The sequence below is a fragment of the Platalea leucorodia genome (genome assembly GCF_965183815.1).
Source record: "Platalea leucorodia genome assembly, chromosome: Z".
Taxonomy (NCBI): domain Eukaryota; kingdom Metazoa; phylum Chordata; class Aves; order Pelecaniformes; family Threskiornithidae; genus Platalea; species Platalea leucorodia.
In genome coordinates, this window is record NC_138858.1 from 86,569,421 (window position 1) to 86,590,990 (window position 21,570).

General features: G+C 39.2%; 1 protein-coding gene across 1 annotated transcript in view; it reads right to left on the reverse strand.

Annotated features, from left to right (window-relative positions):
* Positions 1 to 21,570, reverse strand: part of MCTP1 (multiple C2 and transmembrane domain containing 1) — a gene marked incomplete at its 3' end in the record, with an annotated part of 281,417 nt that overhangs the window by 35,500 nt on the left and 224,347 nt on the right. Inside the window, exons 16-17 of the mRNA XM_082337413.1 lie at positions 17,322 to 17,441; positions 1,624 to 1,677 (exon numbers count right to left, since the gene is read on the reverse strand). Of these exons, the coding sequence (XP_082193539.1) occupies positions 1,624 to 1,677; positions 17,322 to 17,441 (174 nt within the window). The remainder of the gene's footprint in view (positions 1 to 1,623; positions 1,678 to 17,321; positions 17,442 to 21,570) is intronic.

Below are 21,570 nucleotides of genomic sequence, written 5' to 3' on the forward strand. Positions count from 1 at the left end.
CACTATTCTTTGTGAACTAATCACAGTTATTAAAATATCCAGAAATACACGCACTACTGGGATGATACTTTTGCACCAGCTCTAATAATAAAGCAGGAAGAAATGGGAGAAAATGGCTTCAAATTGATGGCAGATCAGTGTTTATCAGAAGAGAAATGATGATTCAAAGCCAGCATGTTGAGTTAAAATACAAGCCCTCCACAGCTACATGACTGACCTTTGCAATAAATCATATATTTTATTGCCAGAAGTGTATGCTCATATCATTTAGTGCTAAAAAACATCACATATGTGTTTTGTAAAAGAAGGTTTTGTTACTACAGTGTTTGATGATTCTGAAATGATATAGCTAACGATTTAAGTGATGTATAGAAGAATTCCACATAATAACTTTCTGTCAATTGTAAAATGTTTGAGCTGGCAGTGAAATGAGGAAAATACTCTTTTTTTTTATCATCTCTCAGATCTTAGGTGTTAGCTAACAGGAAAATAATCATTCAGGGGATTAACTAATCATGGTGAATTTTCTGACATTTCAGATGCTGCTGCCAGCAGATGAATTCTTACAGTGGTATATAACTGTACATCTCAACTAGAAACAAAGGTCAAGGGCATAAATTAAGATACACTGTTTTTCTCCTCTCAAAAAAAAAATTCATTGCTTTACTACAACAGAAGCGGGGGAACATCTGTGAAGGTCAAAATCATCTGTATTTTAATTCAGAGTTCTTGTAAAATTATCTGTTTTTCCCTTTCCTCTCTTCCACAAATATTACCTTCCTGGTACGAAAATACCAGCAACAACAGGGCTGTCTTCCCTGCACTCGTCTCACCAGAAAGTCGTCCCGCCAGTGCTAGCCATTGCTTCAGTGGTGCAAGGTCATTCTAATTTCTTTTCTCTGGTTTCTCCCTCTCCCTGGGGGACAACCAATCCAAGCAGTCCCATAGCTTGGCTCAATAAGATGTGGAAATGAGCTGTTATTTACTGTGGTTGCAATCCTCAACTCAACCAGCAGCCTCCAAACTGAACCGCGTTTGCTCAAATAGCTGAATGATCTGCAACAGTTTCCCGGCTTGCTGGGCCACAATGCCAACTTCAAAGCAAGTGGATGTCTATGAGAATTGTGATTATTTAAATGTCATACAGAGTGCAAAACATTTCAGCCATTCTTCTACCAAGTAATTCTTTGAAAATTATAGATGTCAATATCCCATCTTTAACCAGTATGGAGTTACTATTTCTACACCATTTTTCCCCAAAGTGCAGCCCTATTTGTAATACTCAAGACAGGACAAATTTTTGTCCTTCAAAAACAGTTGTCACTGCAGTTATCTTCACAAGAGCTATCAAGTTCCAGACAGGCTGAATTATTTTTGTTCCTGGCAGAAAAAATATTTGACCCAGCTCTGGACCAAGAGAGGGAAAAAAAAAAAAAAAAAAAGCAGGATTTATAGTCCTCTATCCTTTCCTGCAACACACTGTAGCATTGTTAGGATGATAAACAGCTCTGTCCAATTTTCTGGACTAAAACACTTCAACTCCTTTTTTAACTGTCTGTAAAAACAGTGTCATGTCTAAATTCTCCCATCCCCAGATACCCAAGTGCTAGGAAAGATAATTACCTTGTCATCTCTGTCATCCTCTTCTTCCTCGTCCTCTAGCATGTCCTCCACTACCTGCAGACAGAAACAGTAGTAGTTGTCATGATTTAAAAAGGAAGAGTTTTGTTCTGTCAATTCTAAACCTTTTGTAGATGAAAACTTTATTAACATTTGAAATAAATGCACAGAAAGAAAATGTACAACTAGGAAAAAAACACTTGATCAAGAGATTCATATTCAGGAAAGTGTTATAGCTTTAATTGACCTACATTAGGGAATTATATACTGAAAACCCTTCCTGTACAAAATGCTTGCTTGACAATTTAAGTATTTAAAAGGTAGTTCCAAATTCAGTGTATGATTGTTTTAACTAAAGGAATTCTTTGTCAGCTCTGCTGGTGCCTATGCAGCACACACAAATGCTTGCTTTAAATTTACTGTTACTTACAGAAACATGCAACATTTTTAATAGAATTTACAGCATTCACCAAGAGATTTTTGAAGAATACAAAGCTGGGAATAAATTCATACTAGCTTATCTGCTTATGATCTACAACAATGATATATACCATATGCTCTATCAGCATTAGCACTGTGTTTCTTAATATTGATTTTATACTGTCTGTGCATCTAACTTCCTGGACATTCGTTGCTAGCTGAAGTTGCTACATATCTGCATCTACGTATTTTCCATTTAAAGAATCTTTTCAGTCTAACACCGTGAAATATACACATACATTCAGTTCATTCTCCAAATATTAATAATTATTAATCACAGAATAAGCATGAAATGAAACACTATTACATCTAGTTTACAGAGAGATTAAATGACTTTGCAAAGATGGTCAGTTGCAGATTCAGACTTAAAACTCACAAATCCGTCTCTCATAACACTGTGATCAAGTCTTCAGCCTACCCTATGGGGAAAATTCTCTGTTGGTGGAATTATAACCAGAAAATAATGTGGCTCTTCACATCATTATTTATATGTAAGTACTTATTAGGATGTAAGAACATCCATAACGAAGGTCAGCAAAGCTCCACCTAGCCCAGTGTCATAGTATGGATGTAAAAAATGTATACCATGTATTATAAAACATGCATAAAAAGGACAAGAGAAGGGAAAAGTCATTGAAATGAAACATTAATACTTTGGCCTTCTTTACAGACTTGCCACCACCTAAAACGATAGTTTACTTTGTTATATAGGCGAAGCTACAAACGTTTACTCGTGACTTAAGACAACACATTAAAATTATAGCTTCATAATCACCACCCCCCCCCAACACAGCTGCATGGACATTCTTATCAAGTCGAAATCCATGTCCAAGAACTAAAGGGACTTAACACTATCCAAGAGCCAAATTCAGGAAAGAGAAGAACTTAAAAAAGAGAAGTGTGTGCATCAGATGTCTTTCTCTGAGTTAGCTCAACCATCAAGAAAATCCCAGTTGATCATGTTACATGGGCCCATGCAAAACGTAAACAACACATTGATCGATTAAACATGCACAGAGCACTCTGCATACTCTGCCCAGTTCAAAACATTTCCAGTTTAAGCTGCTCATCCTTGTTTGAACCCAGTCCCCAAACACCTCTAACAATGACCTTGGGACTTTGGAGGGGAAGGAACCTCCAATTCTGTCTACTGGCTCCTCTGTCCTGGAGCTTAGAATCAAAAGAAAGACTAGAAATATGAAGAAACAGTAAAGACTGAGCATGTACAAAAGCTCAAGGAAGAAGTATGACCAGAAGAACAATTTTATCAGGAGCCTCACTGACTGACTCTTCTGCGGCCTCTGACCTGACGCCAGCCAAGATGTATTGGTGAATCCCCTCAGGCTGAAGAAAGAATCAAGGCTGGGCTCTAGCCACTATCTGTGAAGAAGAAGCCTCCCTCACCAGTTTCTCCTGTTTCCTGTTTAGGCCAGCTCTGCTCAATTTCTTAAAGAAAGGGGATCAGAGACACTGCCCACAGAGTTTGGGATAGTTACACCTCTCAGCACGGAGAAATGTTGAGAGCATCTTGTTGAAATGCTTGTCAGCTTCTGCTTAGCTCAGTACACCATTTTATGCATCCCATTTGGAGGTGCCTGAGAGGTCCTGTCTTCATGGACCTCTCTGTGGAAGCAAAGGCATTTTGGTGATAAAGGTGCATCACCTGCATCACCTCCTTGTTCCTCTCCTCTTCTGGTAGCTCACTGTCATCTCCCCCAGCCTGTTCCAAGTGTTTGGGGAGCTGAGCTGTAAACTACATCACTGGGCTGATCGAGTTCTTCAAAAAAACCCACCCTAAAACTAATGCAGATGGTTTCAGTGACTCAGTTTACTGAGCAGCTCCAGAAACACTGGCATCAGCTCTACTGAGGAAATGGTGAACTGAGAAGAGAGGACGAAAACAAGCTGTTAAGGGCTTCAGCGAGATGGAAGCCCTCTTAAATCAGTTTTGCCACACACAAGAAAGTCTGTAATTACATTGTTAAGTGACTAAAGCCCAAGGTATAAACCTGAATCTGTTGACTCAGATACTGCCTACGCCTGGAGCTGACTAAACTCACTAGGTCTCTTACTTTTCAACATTAATATTCCCCAGACACTTAAAGATCTCTTTTATGTACATCCAGAAATTCCTTGTCTTGACAGGATTGAACAGCAGAATGCCTATCTCACATTAGTGCTAAAGTTAGCACGGAGACAATTAGTTGAATTGGAAACCTCTAAAATTGTTGCAAATGATGGCACCTCACTGAAATCACTTGCATGACAATACCCATTCTAAATTATCCGGATAATAATACTTCAAAGTCACATATTTTTTTTTTCCCCCGTCTAATGATCTCAAACTACTTTACAAGCTTCTACAGAGTGGCAAAATGTTAACTTGTTCAAAGGACATAAAAAGTCCTTTGAAATCACCTGAAGGCCAGGACTGAGCCCAGATTTCCAGCTCCTCCATTCCATTTTTTAATTCAAAAGCCACTACCAGTCTATGCTCTTGTTCTAGGTTAGTCATATCATTAATTACATTGAGCTTTAGAGTGTTGAATTGTCTGGAAAGGAAAACAGAATTCAATTATTGTAGCAAAATAAAATATAGTAAAAGTGTTCCTATGCCCATGATGCATAAACGATTCTTTAAAGTATATGAAACATAGCCCATGCTTTCACTTGTCTTGAAATTCAAAAGGAAGAGTCAAAAGAAAAAAAAAAAGAACATTCAGACAACACAGACACAATAATACAATTTATTAAACCACCAAAACAAGTGCTTTCAGAACTTTGACACAAATTAAAACCAGGAAAGTAGATTCTTCATAATCTTATGATATATGAACAATAGGTACACTGAAGCCTTACAAAAGCTGTATACTGAAGTACAATCTACTTCTGCAGAACAAAGCAAGGCTGTTCAAGAGAGGTACAGTGAATCTGAGCAACAGATTTCAGTTTAACCTTGTAGTAAGAATCCTGTAGAAAAAAATGCACAATGGAATTTTTTCTCCTTTGATTCAACCTCGTTGCTATTCAAATAAAGTGCACGTGTGCTGCTTTGGTTTGAAGGAACACAGTAGTTATTCGGATCGCTATGTCAAACATTGTACCTGGGGGAGGCATGATGGGGGGAGGGAGGAGACAAGGAAGGAAGCAGAGGAGAGAGAGGGAGGACATGAAAAAGCATATGAAGACAAAATGAAACATTAGAGTTATTTTATTAAAAGTTCTATGGCAAAAATCTTAGATTGCCCCACTCTAAATTATGCCTTCTGATACCTTGCTTGAAATCAAGTAGTATTAATCAAACAAAGGAAGGGCACTGGGGAAATCAGAAAGATCTAATGCAAGCAGTTAAAAGTGACATGACCTTCTGTAATGTCACTTGTCACAGACTTATATGCCGCTTACTCGCAGAAAGTCTTGAAAGAACCTGTTTCTTGGTACTGTCCCTTGAATGTAATAGTAATACAGATGACATTTTAAAAAACACACGTAGACGGCCTCAAATACAGCATGTCAGCTACTTCATGGCCAAACAGTAAGCAGATGATGTTTAAGTGCTGCAAAGTAAGATCCTTCCTGTGCAAAATAGACCTATTAAAAGCTTATTAATCAGAAGCAGCTTGCAGCCTAATTCCTACGTACTGCCATTGTTCCTGATCCATTCCCACCCTCTTTGAGGAACTCAGTCTATAAATACTGTACAATTCATAATCCACAGGAGACTGGAGGAGCGTCTGTTCTGTTGCAGCAGCAATGGTGCACAGCTACGTTACACCTGGTTACCAGAAGGAAGCACAACCACCACGTTTGCACTCTGAAGAAAACCTGTTTGTGGACTAGAACACAGTCTTCTGAGGAAGCTGACAATTAAGTACAACTTGCATTTATTCTAAAGATGATCTCCTGACTAACAAACAGGATAGGATTTCTGAGAAAATAATTCATTTTGACTTCTAACCTCAACACGTGCAAGTATGGTTGGATTCTACTTATTTGCAAGCCTGTTGAATCAAATCCCCATGAGAGAAATTTAAAATACCTCCTGGATCTAAAGTTTCTGTGGAAAAATGACACATTGAAACTTAACGCCACTTTTAATGAAAGGTCCTTCTGTCTTGGTATCAGCCTGACGTTTCTCATACAAAATGTGCAAACTGCAAGTCACTCCATGAATTGTCTTCTGTTCTAATTTCTTTAGCTGATCCAAAAGAAACACCTGCACAGAAGATACTTTGATGTCTTTACATGTTAAGAATACCAGATATCTGCTCTGCAATAATATGCAAAATAAAGAAAAAATAAAAGGAGAGGCACTACCAGATTGCAGATAACCCTGATGACTGTTACCTTAATGTTCTTTAATGTGAAGCAATGCCCCCTGCCTCCCAATAGCACTTCTCTAGATTTGCTTATATCTTACTTGATGTAGTTCTTCAAACAGAGGAGGTTTCAAATGAAAAACAAAAGAAAACACTTTATGCTATATCACGTTACGGTGTCAAAATATCTGCAGACATTTGTATTTTCACATAAAGGTATTAACATTCATAAGACAAAATAAAAGACAGAATGAGATTTCATTCTGAATTAAACACATTTTAGATGTGCAATGAATGTGATCAGAATTGTACTGTTCGGGACTGTTTAGATTTCATGTTAATTCATACTGTCCCGACATAAACTGTACTGTATGTTTGTCACTCAGTTCACTGTTTATGTGTGAATGTAATATAAAATTGTGCAGTGTGTATGGCTTAAGAAGGATGCATGAAACCACCTGGGCTCTCTAACGTCATTTCCAAGTACTTCAAGTTGAAGCAAAGACGTCCATTGTCAATAAGCCCACTATAGCAGCACTTTTGTGCTCATTTTCACAACACGACGTCTGCTTCTTTCATGGAATTGTCGAGGAGAAACTTTACAGGAGATACAGCTTAAGTAAAATGCCCACCTTTTTTACACCACATTTATAAGGAAAATAAAAATCAAATTAACAGATTCTGATTTAATAATGTAGTATATCTGGAATACAACCGATCCTGATTTATACTATTAATGTTTTGACCTTGGGGTATTTCATCTGCAGTAATCATCAAGATAACTGAACCACTAGATGTAATAATAATTAGTGTGATAAGCTTGCCAGTAAGGTTGAATATATTGCAGTACAGAAGACAGCAGACTAAGAAGAAAAGCATTAGTACTTTACTGCTAAAATACTTCCTGATTTTTACAGAGACACTCAAATACAATTATTTCTTCTTACAGAATGCATTTTGTTAGCTTATTCTGGGAAGTGCTCATGTTGTAATTTAGTCTGCTTCTTAATAGGAAATGAGACTTTAATATGGCTATCAGATGCCTTTTGATGCATGCTACTGATTACATGTAGTTCTGTAATGTCAACAACAGAATTTTTATTTGCAGTATAATAAATTTCTTGGCAACACGCATGGGCAGTAAATACAGTTTATTATACAAGAACATGTAACCTTTTTCGTGTTGTCAGCTTTATATGCCCTCAATATTCAGTTGCCAATGTAGTTAAGGCTAAGTCATTTTTAAGATAAAAATGGCACACGTACTAGGCCTTTTTCTCTATATTTCTTTCAATATTTGGTTCTCATTTATTTTAGCTCTTTCTTGTACTTAGACAATGCACTCTGAACTGAATATTAGGTGTTTATTTGAAGTATGTCTCCATCTAAAGGCTTCAAGATGTACTGTACACTTGAAATGTCAGATCTTTCTTAGAATGCTTCATTTTTAGTTCAGCAGGATGAAAAAAAACATTCTTTGCTTAGCTAAATATCAATGGCAAGTTTAGTGTGCACGACTATTAAAAGTAACACCACCACAAAATTTTGTGAGCTAGTGTTCTTGGGCAAAACCTCATGATAAACTATCTTATTAACAACACAATGGCTCAGTATTGGTTTTCACTGTGATTATTACTTCTCTTCAAATAGTTTTCAGATTCTAGCAGGACCAGATATGCTTCTCTTATAAAACAGCATTTACCCAAATAATTTTAGCTTGTGGGTATGACACAGTCTATTACATTTGGAGCTAACAAACTTTTTGGTAGAAAAAAGCTGTGTTATGTATTTTAGGTGACAATATGTGTTATACATGTATTATTGTAATTTCAGTTAAATTTTTATTTTTTTCCAGGTATTGATACATTTTGGTAAATATATTAAAACTGCAGTACAATCCCAAAGTCCCGAAGGTCTAGGCTGAATTACAATATGCTAAAGCAAAAGAAAACCAAACCAAAGATGAATAAAAGTCTCACATAATTATGTGACTTTTTACTAGAAACTAAACTGATGTTAGTTTATATAATATTGATTATTTAGAATAGCCACTACAACCTGTCAAGTGAATCTTGTTGCCATGTAAATCTTGATGCAAATGCAAAAAAAAATCATTAGAACAGTCTCATGGAAAAAATGCCTCTATGTGCAGTGAACTTCAATTTTATTTTAGATGCCCACAATATTGGAAGACAATATTTGAAAAATGTGGCAAAATATAAATTAAAAAATCAATTGGTTTATGATAGAAAAAAAAATCAAAGTTTTTTAAATGCTGGAGATATCTAGGGTAGGGTTTTGCTGTTTTGTCTTCAGGCGACCAAAACCAGCCAAAATATTCTAATTCTGTAGTGCATTTGGTTTTTGTAACTGCTACTGGGATGAGAACAGCCACGTAACGTTTTAGGAAGGGGTTACTACATACTCTGATACTGTATGTAAGCCTCTGACGCAGGGATTATAATTGCAGTGTGGACAGTCTCTTTTAACTGTAGCCCCAGATAGCAGTATTACATTCTATTATGCTGCAGGAGAGAAACGCTTTCTGCCCAACTTAGATCTTTATATAGTGTAGTGTGTGACTGTTAAATTAGTGCATAATGCATTTAAAATATTTATAGTACCAACATTTAGTTAAATAACCTTTATGTAAGATTTATGTTGATTTGTTCATTTCTCATTTAATGGCAAATTATGAAGAGCATGTTTCATAAAGATAATTCTCCATTTAAATTCAGCAGGCCATTAAATATTAAAATTATGTTTCTGATGCAATCTAGAGCAAATTTGTCCAGCTTCAGCGATTATTTGCACTCATAAAAATTAGACTTGATTAATAAAATTTAAATGCTTGATTAAGCTGACATTTTCATGTTTCTTTTCTGATTTATTAAAAAAAACCGCTGTCCCGTAGTGGGGCACTATAGTGTATGCTTCCTCCCTGACTATATGGATTGTATGGAAAGAACAAACAGCTGCATGAAGACAGCAATGGTTCTCAGCACACTATTTAATATTCAGGCACGCGTTGCCGGTGGTCTTTGTGCTCTGATAGCACCCAGACTGAACGCACGAACGGACAATGACCTGTTTGCAAAAGCCTTTCTAACTTATTTTATTGATGATAACAAATGGAGAGCAAGTTTGCGATTCTGATTAATTTGGCAGAAGTAAGGCAGGCTGCACATTTTAAGAAAAGCTCATGGACTTTGCTGCGCCATTCAGAGTGATGTGTGGATTGCCATCTGGCTCAAGTAGAAACAGAATGAGAGTCACTTTCTATTTCAAGGTGCAGACAAGAATGTTAGTTAGTGGTTAGTAAACATAAGGTAAAATCCTTTCTGCGCAATGCTGAAAATAATTCTATGAAAACAACCGTATTTTCCTTACATTTAGAGATGTCATAAATCAGATTAGTTTTAGACACATATTGTTGTATGCCTAACTCTGCATTCTCCCACCAGCCCTGTGTTTTGGAGATTTTGTGGCTGCTGTTGTTGCTATCAGACTGGAGGCAAAACTTCTCAGGAAAGTACAGTCAAAACAAAGTCAAGATGTAATTGCCAACCTGACAATGCCCTTTCGTATCATCTTGTGCAAATGACATATTCCAGACACTCTAAATAGAACACAGGGAGAATTATGTTTATTTTTGCCATAAATTCATAGCAAGAATTTAGTCTTCAGCTAGAAATCACTGCTGATTCCCTGGAAGAAGAGGACTTCTGGACTTCAAGCACAAAACCCCTCAGTACTGCACAGGCAATGGATCTGAAGCACTTGGTGTTTGTCCTGTATTCATCTGCAGGTGAAACCCTTTGAAACCCTTTCAAACTAAGAACTTTATGGACTCATGCTTCCATGCTTTAAGACCATGATGTGAAGAAACAGAAAAATCAAGTTACTATCTTGTTTATTTGCTTGGTAACTCAGTTTTCAATTTGCAGAAGAAGAGGTGGTTAGAGTCAGGCACTTTCCCGGTGGGGCTGGTTTCTGTACTGAACGTACAGCAAAGTGGCACTCCCTGCCCCAAACAGGAGCAACAACAAATTCACCAAAAGCTCTGACAGGGACTGTTGTCTTCCCCCAGAGGAAAGTGATTCGAACTCTAAGCAGAAAAGCTCTTCCAGCTGCAACTGAGCTGGGGTTGCACAACCAACTCAAGCTTGTCATGCTTACCACCCTTTCTTGACGAAAGAAGGAATCCAATGAGGTAGATATATTTGTAAGCATCTTTCTTCCCATTCCCCCTTTTGTTTTTCTTTGTGTGGTAATTTCCAGAAGACACATAAAGACAAATAAAAAATCTGAGTATACATATCATATTGGAGGACTATATAAAAAGTACCCACAGAAACTGGTTAAAATCTCAAAATGAAAGGTTGTCTTTAACAAAGTTATTTTTCTTCTGTTCTCAAAATTTCATCCTAAACGTGTCCAGCTCTAACTTTTAATAGAAACATATACTCAAGAAACATAAGTCATCAAAGCCTATTTCGCAAAAAATCTCCAGTGAAATTAAAAGATGTATTGTGCCATTTTATATCACTCTTACAAGATTAATAATATGTGTATATACTCTATTATACAGATTCATAAGAATTTGTGTATGGCACATTAACTCCCAGCTGCTCACCATCATTTTCTATGCAATGACATGTGCAACTTGAAACTTCAAGAGGAAATTAGCTATTTAATATTTCCTTAAAGGCTCTAAGTATTAACTATAAATGCAGGATGTGAACTGAAGTGATTAAACCTCTTCTCCATAGGGGTATATATGGCAGAAGAACATTCATAGGTAACTCCAGGCATGTGTATTGTTCTTCTATTAAATTTTAAATTGCTTGGAAAAAACCCTAACAAATAATAGACCAAAAGGAGAGAAGGATTATTGTCTTCAGTCATAGAATCACAGAGTGGCAGAGGTTGGCAGGGATGTCTTGAGATCAATTCCCCTACTCAAGCAGAGTTTATCAAGTCCAACTCCCCTACTTAAGCAGGGTCATATCTGAGCAGGTTGCCCAGGACCACGTCCAGTAAGGTCTTGAATACCTCCGTGGATGGAGACTCCACATTCTCTCTGGGCAACCTGGTCCTGGGTGTGACTACACTCACAATAAAAGTGCTTTCTTGTGCTCAGATGGAATTTCGCACATTTTAGTTTGTGCCCATTGATACTGTCCTGTCACTGGGCACCACTGAGAAGTGCCTGTTTCTCTCCTCTTCTGTTCCCTTCAGGTATTTATACACATTGTCAAGATGCTCCCTGAGCCTCGTCTTGTCCAGGCAGAGCAGTCCCAGCTTGCTCAGCCTCTTCTTGTACGCTGGATGCTCTGATCCGTTCACCATCTTCCCTTTGCTGGGCTGAAGTGCAACTCCCCCTCCTTGCCTTCCCAGCCTGTCCTGACTAAAGAGCCAGCGTACATCCATTGCATGATGCTCATGAGAGCAATCCCACCATGTCTCTGTGATCATGCATGCATGTAGCTGCACGTGGACCTCTTAACTCCTACTGGCTCCTATGCTGTGCACACTAATGTACAGGCACTTCAGGGAGAGATCCCCTGGCATACTGAGTTCGCAGAAAGCATGTGAGGGCTTCTTCCAGAGTAGCATTTCCTTATTTGTGTGCCTACACCTGGGGCGGGCCCCCTCTGCCCTGTTTGGTTGGGTTTGAGGTCTCTCCTGTCCACTCCACCCTGCAGCCTTTCCTTGCCAACTCAGACCACCACTTCCTCACTTGATTGTGGGTCATCATCACGTCCCTCCCCATCATTTCTAGTTTAATGCTCTCCTCATCAGGTTGGCGAGCCATCTGGGAAAGAAGATTTTTGCCCCACTTGGTAAGGGGCAGAAGAAGGGGCAGAAGAAGGTTTTGCCCCACTTGGTAAGGTGGATCTTGCGTCTTCCCAGCAGTCCTCAGTCCTCAAGGAAGATCCCATGGTTGCAAAAACCAAGTCCCTGTTGTCAATCACAGCTGCGCAACTGATTGTTGATCCGCCAGATCAGTCCACTCCTCTTCCAGCCCTTCCTCCTCAATAGCAGTATCAAGGAGAAGACCAGCTGGGCTCCCTGTCTGCTACCTACTGAGTCAATGAAGAACAAGAACTTGCAAGTGTCACCAGAGGAGATCCAATGTGCCTGTTACAGCAGTTAAGCACTATGGACCAACAGCTGAGAGACTCACAGTTTGTCCTAATTGTGGTAGTCAGGATTACGTACACAGGAAAAATAAAAAAAAAATTGATAACTATGCAAACCAGGTTTCATTCACAATAAGATGCGTTCCAACCACACAATCAACTGTTTCATCTCAGGGAAGGGGACCAGAGCAGCTGGAGAGTGAGAACATTTTTAATCACTTTGAGGGATTATCTGACCATTCCTTAAGTTAGGCAGCTCCAGCAGGCAGCCGGAACACAGCCTGAAGTAGAAAAACACAAAAAAAAGAGATTTTTTTTTTCCACTAACTGCATGCAGTTCTAATAACTGTGAATTTTGCTTAGAAATAGAAGTGAAAAAAAGACCCCAGACAGCAGTGCTGCAGTTTTTTCCACACTATAAAGGTGAGATTTTTTTGTACAATACATTTGAAAACATCAAAATACTAAGTAGTTTCTTAACAAGACTGAAAAGAAGCTTTAAACCCCAGCATACTTTCTGTTAGTTTGGGTATATCTAGAAGTCTTTCAATTACAGCTGTGTGGGATGAATTTTTGTTTGTCCATCTATTGTAAGATGTGATTTGGGGTTCCCAGAGAGTCAAGGCTGCTATGAAATAAGCCAGTCCTTCGCTCTCGCTCTACCCTTGTTCTCCCCGAGCATCCCAAGTGATCTGTCACTGTGCCATGCTCCACTACCCTGTACCTGCCATAGGCACAGGGCTGGCAATGTGTAGGGGCAGCACTCCCATGCTGCTCCCCACTGCATGGACCCAGCACAGGTGACAAGGGGCAGCGGCGACAGAAAAGTGGCAGCCGTTGATACCTCTCCTCTCCCTCAGAGGATGTGAAAAAGATGCTGGAAAAAAGGTAGGGAAAAAAACCAAAAGCAGTAAGATCCACTCAATTCTAGTCTTGTGTGTTTAGGTAGTGGATGGTTTAAGATGAGAATGGCAGTTATGCTAAAAATAAATTATTTCATGAGGTCAGGTATTTAGGAGTACGATCATAAGGAAGTGCAAGGATCCTTGGAGAAAGCAGCTAGGTAAGCTTCAGGCAAAAATGTTACTGCAAAATTCAGAGGAAAGCATTAAGAATGCCGTTTTAGTGATTTTTTTTCCCTTGCTTAACACTGGAAAGAAATATTTATTCTGTGATTTTTTACCCTTGCCACATGAGTCAGTGCCAGAAGTTCCACTCTGAATTCTCACAGATTCATTTAGAGAACTGTCCACTAAATCTGTATCTATCTACATCCTCTTACACTAACATTTAATGCAAGAGTTTGTATTTAATGAAAGCATACCTTTCAGAAACACAACTAATCTTGATCTAAATGTATAAAAGATAGGGAATCCAATACTTCTCTTTGAAGTTTGTGCCAGTGTCTGACTAAAACCACAATGATGATCAGTCCTACAAAGAGAGTCTAGCTGAATCCATGAAAGCAATAATGCCTAAGATGCTGCTTCACCCCTCTGTCAGACTTTCCAATAGACTTATCTCCTATTAGTAAATACACTCGTGTCTCCCCCTGACCCAACCTCATTGCATTTTTAATTCAAGAAAGGACTTGCACGTATAACTTATTAGGAGTCAGAGTAAATGGCAAAATAATCATACTCACACTCAAATGAGCAGCACAGGCTCATGTTATGACAGAGCAGCCCAGAGCATTTGGCAGGTGAATTATTCCACAAGAAAATGAGTTCCAAACTGCTTCAAAGAAACTGATGCCCAAGAGGACAGAGCAAATGATACCTTTTCTATAGAGACAGTCAAACAAGGATCAGTTAAGGCTGGTCCATCTGCCATATCCGGACAGAAACTTAGTGATCACTATTTCATTGACCTGCAGAAGAGTGCAGTCCCTAATGCCTGAACTGATGAGACAATTGATAATTGTTTTCTTGTAGGGATACTACAATGGAAACTTCTGAGCTACTTTTCAAGATCCCAAATTTTTGTATTTTTAACTACACATTAATTGAGTTAGAAAAGTTAACAAATATATTTATCTTTTTGTCTTACCATTAGCTTGGGGATTTCAAAGTAACTTCTAAAGACAGACGATATTCCTAAGATAAGTAGTCACTGAGGCACAGAAGGAATCTCTGGAGACTTGGGAACAGAAGCCAGATCATGTGAATCCTGAAGCATTCTCTAGCCACTAGGAAACACTGCTTAATTAATTTAGTTAATATTTACACTCTGCATAGGAAAACAGAAATATTTAAATGACTCCTAATCTAATGATACTGTGCTAATGACCTGAGCTAAGGCTTGTGATATTACTGAAGATTTGTCAGTTAATTAGAAAGGCATCCAATAAGTCTGCAGATCAGTTCATAGAAGACAGATGCTCACCATGACGATAACCAAGCTCAATTCATTAAAAATGAGGTCCCAACTTACATGTGATACAGCCTAAACAAAAAATAGTAATTAATGGCACAGATATCAAATATTTGGGAAGAGCAGGACTGGTTGATATAAGCTGTATAGCTTGGTCTGAAGCAGCCTCTGCAAGAGGAACATTTTAAGAGCAGCATTTGGTGTCCTCAACAGAGAGCCCATCAATAGCTTCATTATTTCGTTGGAAAAGTTACATGACCCAATTAATCTTCACAGGCAGGTGGTATTTCAGAGAGAAATGAAGTGTATTGCAGCTCACAAGTGAAATCTCTCCTTTCACAAGGGATTTCAGTTACTCATAAAATCTTCAGGTTGAGAAGCTTTAAGCATTTCAGGCAGCAGGAGACTAAGGGCTGTGATTAAATAGTGCATCTTTTAAATCTTGATCTTAGGCATTTTCCATGAAAGTAACAACCTTTGGGATTAGGGAATAACTCTATCATTCCCACCCTTAATTTTAGATGACCCTTGGAAGCATAACAGTCAGTGATGTAGACAGGTAACACCAGTGCCAGGATCAGGGCTGTATCAGTTCCTGTGGTGACTAGTAATTGCAGTTGCTGACATTCAGGTCATGGGATCATTCAGGCTGGAAGGGACCTCCAACCTCCTGCCCAAAGCAGGGTCAGCCATGAGGTCAGATCAGGTTGCTCAGGGCTTTATCCAGTCAGGTCCTGAAAACTTCCAACAGCAGCTGCGTAACTTTCCTGGGCCACCTTTTCCACTGCTTGGCAATCCTCATGGCAAAAAGTGTTCTGCAGTCTGAACCTCTTTTGCTTCAAATTATGCCTGCTGTCTCTTCCACCACACATCACTGTGAAGAGTCTAGCTCCATCTTCTTGATAACCTCCTTGTAGGTAGTGGAGGACTGCTGTTCAGGTCACCTGAAGCCTTCTTCAGGCTCTTTTGAGCCCACGTCCCTCAGCTTCTCCTTACAGGGCAAGTGCTCAAGCCCCCTCACCATCTTGGTGGCCCTCCACTGAACTCACTCGAATTAATCAGTGTCTTTTGTGAACTGGGGTGCCCAAAACGGGACACTACTGTAGATGCAGTCTAACAAGTGCTGAGCAGAGGGGATAATCTCTTCCCTCGATCCACTGGCTGTGCTCCTGTTAATGCAGCCCAGGGTGCTGGGCTCTTTCCTGCTGGGGCACACTGCTGGCTCGTGTTTACCTTGCTGTCTTCCAAGATGCACAGGCCCAATACAGCAGAGCTTATCCCCAGGCAATCAATCCCCAGCCTCTATCATGGGTTATTCCTCCCCAAGAGCAAGAATTCACATTTTTCCTTCTTGAATTTCTTGAGGTTCCTACTGGTTTATTCCTCCAGCCTAACTAGGTCTCTTTGACTGGCAGATCCAGGGAATCAAGTGGTCCCATACCCCTGGTATAACTAAAAAACTTGATGAGAGTGCACTCTGTCATCTCCTACAGGTCATTGACAGAGATGGTAAATACGACAGGTACTTGGGCACTGTGGTACTCCACCTGTTACCAGCCTCCATTAACTGCTATCCTCTGAGACGATCATCTAACCCATTTTGGTTTTTTTCCACCCATCCAGCTATCCATCCAGATCATAATGTCCTAGACAGCACACTGTTTTTGGGATATGAATACTGATACAAATATCAAACTCATAAGGCTCATCAATAAAATACATGCAAAATCCTTAAGCTGCTTGGATACTAGAAAATTTGCAGAGCATAGAATACAACTTCAACTTTTGGTATGCACTTCTGAAAATCTGAACCATGCTTTTATTATTAATAAATGTCAGTTATTAGTATATGTTTGTTACTTCATATCCTGACTACATGCATTTGATTAAATGACGGCATTAAATGAAGAGAAGAAAATAAGAAAAGGCTTATATTAAGCTCAACGAATGGTAACATATTAATGATAAAATGTGAAATACAATAAAATGTGATACGTTCTGAAACTGTTAACAAATTGGAATAATTTTAACCTTTAACTTCAATATGTGAACTAAAAAATGCAACATAAGGACTTAGCCACACAAAACCATTTTCAAAGAATTTGCCGTCTCCTGACCAATAAGCCTCTCATCTCTGCTCCCACACAAACCAGATTCTGTGGACAGTACATTTTCTACTCTACTTTACATGACATTTTCAACAAAACGAGACACATTTATTGGACAGCTGGAGAAAAATTAAATTGCAGGTGGGAAAATTGTGCACCGAGCATTGTGAACTGAGGCATTTTCAAAAAGATGTCATATTTAAACTCAGTTAAAAAAATTCATCTAGTTAAAAAAAGAAAAGGACATGTATATGCTTGAAGTAGAGAAGACTTACTGTATCATGTTGCCTGTTATCTTTCCCTGATACGATCAAGAAGTAGTTCCATGCCAGCAGCAACAACAAAGCCAGTGGTATCATGTAGAGCTCAAAGTTCCAGACCACAAAAAGAAAAAGCTAGAAGACAGTGAAAGGAAAAAAGTGATTCAAATCAGCATCACATTAAACTCTTGCGCACAGTTAAGACCAATAAATTAAAACAATTCTAAAGAAACTCGTCTCTCCTTAGGCAGGAAAGTTGTTTAATGACTTTGCTGACTAGTCACTTACCTGCATGAAACAACTGCTACACTTGCCATTGCTTTGTACCTTAATTCTTGCAAAAGGAAAATTGATGTAGTGTAGTCTAAGAGGAATATTAATTGTTCTCTCATAAAATAATGCTTATGTGGACAAAATCATGCAAAATAGCAAAAAATAAGATCACAATTTAAGAAAGAAAAGGTTGGTTATTTCCGTGAATAAAAATTAATTTGCTGTTCAGAAGAAAGAACTTGGTCATTTTGTAATAATGTCACACAAACAAGCAGTCGTAAACGTCACAACTAAAGATGAAAAAAATCTTATGCATAGAAAACTAGCAAAAAATCACACTAAAAGGTAAAATCGTACAACTACTTTAACAAAAGCAGTAGTACAGTAAAACAGTACTGACCACAAACGCATTGAAAATGGGATGAAAAGGAATGCTGAGAAGCCACCTAAGTCCATCCCTTCGAAAACTTTGATTCGTTGAAGTGTTTCCTCAGAACACCTCAAGTGCTCCATGGCTGGAGGCTGGCAGAAGCACGGCCAGGTTACGTCTTCCAGAGATGTACGCCCTGATAACTGGGGCTGCTCTCCAGCACTGGGGGTCACATGGGGATCGCACCCCAGGAGAAACCCATCTCCATTGCCAGCTCTGTACACCACAGCTCCCTGCCGCCGAGCTCTGACAAGTGTCACAGGCTGGACTTTAGTCTCAGACCCATCAAGCGGTACAGAGCTGACTTTTTTTGAAGCCTGGAAGTCCTAAGCGTTTGGCAGAGCCTGTAGCTGTCTGGCTGAGACACGTCCAGCAAGATACTGTTCCCTACTGGTGCTGGTACAAAAGCATTGGTTTGCAGGAAAGGACTGAAAATATTTGGATTTAGATGGGGTCAAACTAAAACCACTTTTACATCCAGTTTTGCCTATGAACAAATCCCCCTTTATTTTAGCCAGTTCTAGCTGTAACTTTGGTTTGTTTTCTCCTAGTATGACAAAAACAAAAAATGGAAGTAGTATAGCAAATCACACTATGTACCACAGTTGGATATACACCCATAAATCTTGCTAAGCCTTTTTAATCCAAATAGTTAAGCTTTTGAATATTTGTGTTTTCACTACCTACTAAAATGAATGAAGGTGTTGTGCCACAGAACTAGCAAACCTTAAGCAATGCCAATACCTAGGTAAACTAAAAAGAGGCTCACTTTCCCAAATCAGTCCCCAAGATGTATGTAAAGCCGAGTAAGAAGAAAATGGGGACTTTAATAGTCTTCTGCTGGATTTTTGATTAGAGTTAAAACAAAATGCTCTTATCAAATACAAGCTCCCACATAAATGAAAAAAACTCTGTATTTTAAGTAATCTGCTGTCTCAAGATCAGCTAACTTACCTCACGCCCCTACTTTATATCACTGAATGCTATGTATATGGAAGTCCTGTAAGACTGCAAGAAAAACATGATAAATAGTGAAAGAACTGAAAAAGCAGAGTGTGTGACATATATTATTGGATATTGGCACTTCTAACAATTAATATTTCTTTTGAAAGAAAACTTTTTAGGCTGTTTAGTTTAAACGGAAATCTGTTAGAAATGGTAATGAATAAGAAGCAAACAATAGCTCACGGAATCTGAGACTTCTTCTATGAACTTGCTAACTACCCTTCTGAGAGCAAGGTCTACAAGGATTTGATGTGGTAAATTTGATACAGCCAACTTACAACAGAATTTGCGTCTCAAAAGAAAAGCAAAAAATCCTTGCACCTTTTAACCCCAGAAATGCCCTGAATCAATGGATATGTGCTGAAGGGAGCTCTGGAAGTCAACAAACAGCACCCAACTATCAGAAAAGCAAGTACTAGAGATTATCTGTTGAGAAATAGCAACGCATACAGTCTTTCTTATGGTCCCGTCTGAACTTTGGTTAGAAAGATGGAAAGAAAATCAAGTAATATCCAAATAATCCCTGGCTCCAGAGAAAAGAAGCCAGAAGCCTAGACAATCTCAGGAGATACAGACCTGACCTGAGACTGAGGAACATGGTCATCATGTACCCTGTACTCCAGAACATCAAGGAGTTCCCATTCAAACACTCCTCACTTGAGGTCCCTAAGTTAAGAGTATCAATTCCTTACAGTACTGTACTCTGTAGGCCATTAAAATATTATATTAATATATTACCTCTTTACAACTTGTATGACATATCTTTCAAAAATGTGGGTATTACACCCGCCATCCTGTAGATGATGTTGCTGACCTGACAGCTTAATTTTCTTCTCGTCTGGCTGAATTTTAACCAGTTCCTCCTTTCAGGCACCTGTCTCAGCCAGGCACTAGGAAAACAGGGAGTCCATATTTGCAACACAAATGAGATGTGCGCTGTGCGAGACCAGCACAGTGATGGCACTGCAAGTGAAATGGCCTATCTTCCCCATAAGAGAAATGTGCTCATGAAATGCACATGGGAGAAAACAAGCAGATTCCCAGTATGAGACAAAACTTTTAAGTAAACATGAGCAAACCCGAAATCTGGTGCAGAACAGCAAGAAAATCCAGGGACTCGGTTCTTAGGCATAAAGGGCCTGATAGCTGGGGGGAGAGGGAAGAAGGGAAGTAGTATGTAAAAACCTTAACTTCACTTCAAATATGAAGGGGAGGAAAACCTATGTATGCATCCACTGAACAAATATGGGGGGGGGGAACACAGAACAGGTAAGGAACAAGTATAAAAGGGCAGTTCTGGGACTTGCCCATGCCTATAAAGCATCCAGTGGAACATGGACTGTATCTGGTATGATCTCTTCCAAGGAAATAATGGCTCTAACTCTGTCTAAAAAAAGGATCCTCATCACTACTGAAACAAGCCAACTATTTTAAGGGAGGAGTGGGAGTCTCAAAGGTTACAGTTTAATATAGCTGCCATTTCCTACACAGAAGAATATAAGGGAGGTCTCTTTTTCTTCTCCCCCATGAGATCAAGATTTTCAGAGTCACAGGCATGAACTGGCCATTTACAACATCACATCAGTTGATACTCTTAGCGAGAGACACATGCATTAAATGATCATTCAGGGAGACACATGACACTATCCCTGGTGTACAACACTTCAAAAAATAATTTAAGTTAGAATATTGAATATCCTATTCTTTTGCAAACTACAGTATATTTTAAAAAGAAATCTCATCCAAAATGATTAACACTTCCTACTGTTCAGAAAAAAAGCCTGCCCTTTCAGACTAGCAGCTGTGGATCATTAGCTTTCCAGTGATGAGATGTGTTTGATGAGTATTTTTCTTTCTAATTAAGAGACGAGATTCTCTATTTGACTGTCTCTTCAGACAGAAGTGAAGAGAAAGATTTCTGCCTATGTGGAAAGGCCATAGTCTACAGAACAATTATTTCAGATTTCTTTTTATCTACCTCCACCCAATTTCATTTCATTTTTAACAGAACCCTGTTTGCACCCACAGGCTTCACAGCATTAACACCTGTGTTTCCCAGCTCTTTTTATTTTTCCTTTTGCTTCTGTTTTGACTGCCAGCAAAGAAAAGCATGTAAAAAAAGGAGCACCCCATGCAGAAGACACTGACCCACATCCTCAGGTGCAGGATAGAGCAGAGCACACGACGAGGGAGGGCTGCGAGTACCACTCTTTGAGAACTTTCTGACAAAAACTGGAAACCGCTCACTCCACAGAAATGCCTGTGTTCAGTGAAAGTCACAGGACCCAGCGCAGGATGCTCCCAGCTGACACGTAGGGAGCTTTCCAGAACCTGCAGACTCGCAGCAACCTTGATATGCGGATTACCACCAGGCAAAAATAAAAAGGGGGCTTGACAGCATGCCAGCCTTTCAGCTTCCCCCAGCTTCTCCCGGCGGTGACGGGGAAAAGGAAGTCTCAGGCGGTGAGCCACCCAGCCAGCCCCAGGCTGACACAGGAGCGAGCCTTTGAGATTTGCATTGGCAGCACCCAGAGTCGTGAGCTGTAATGTGCTGGG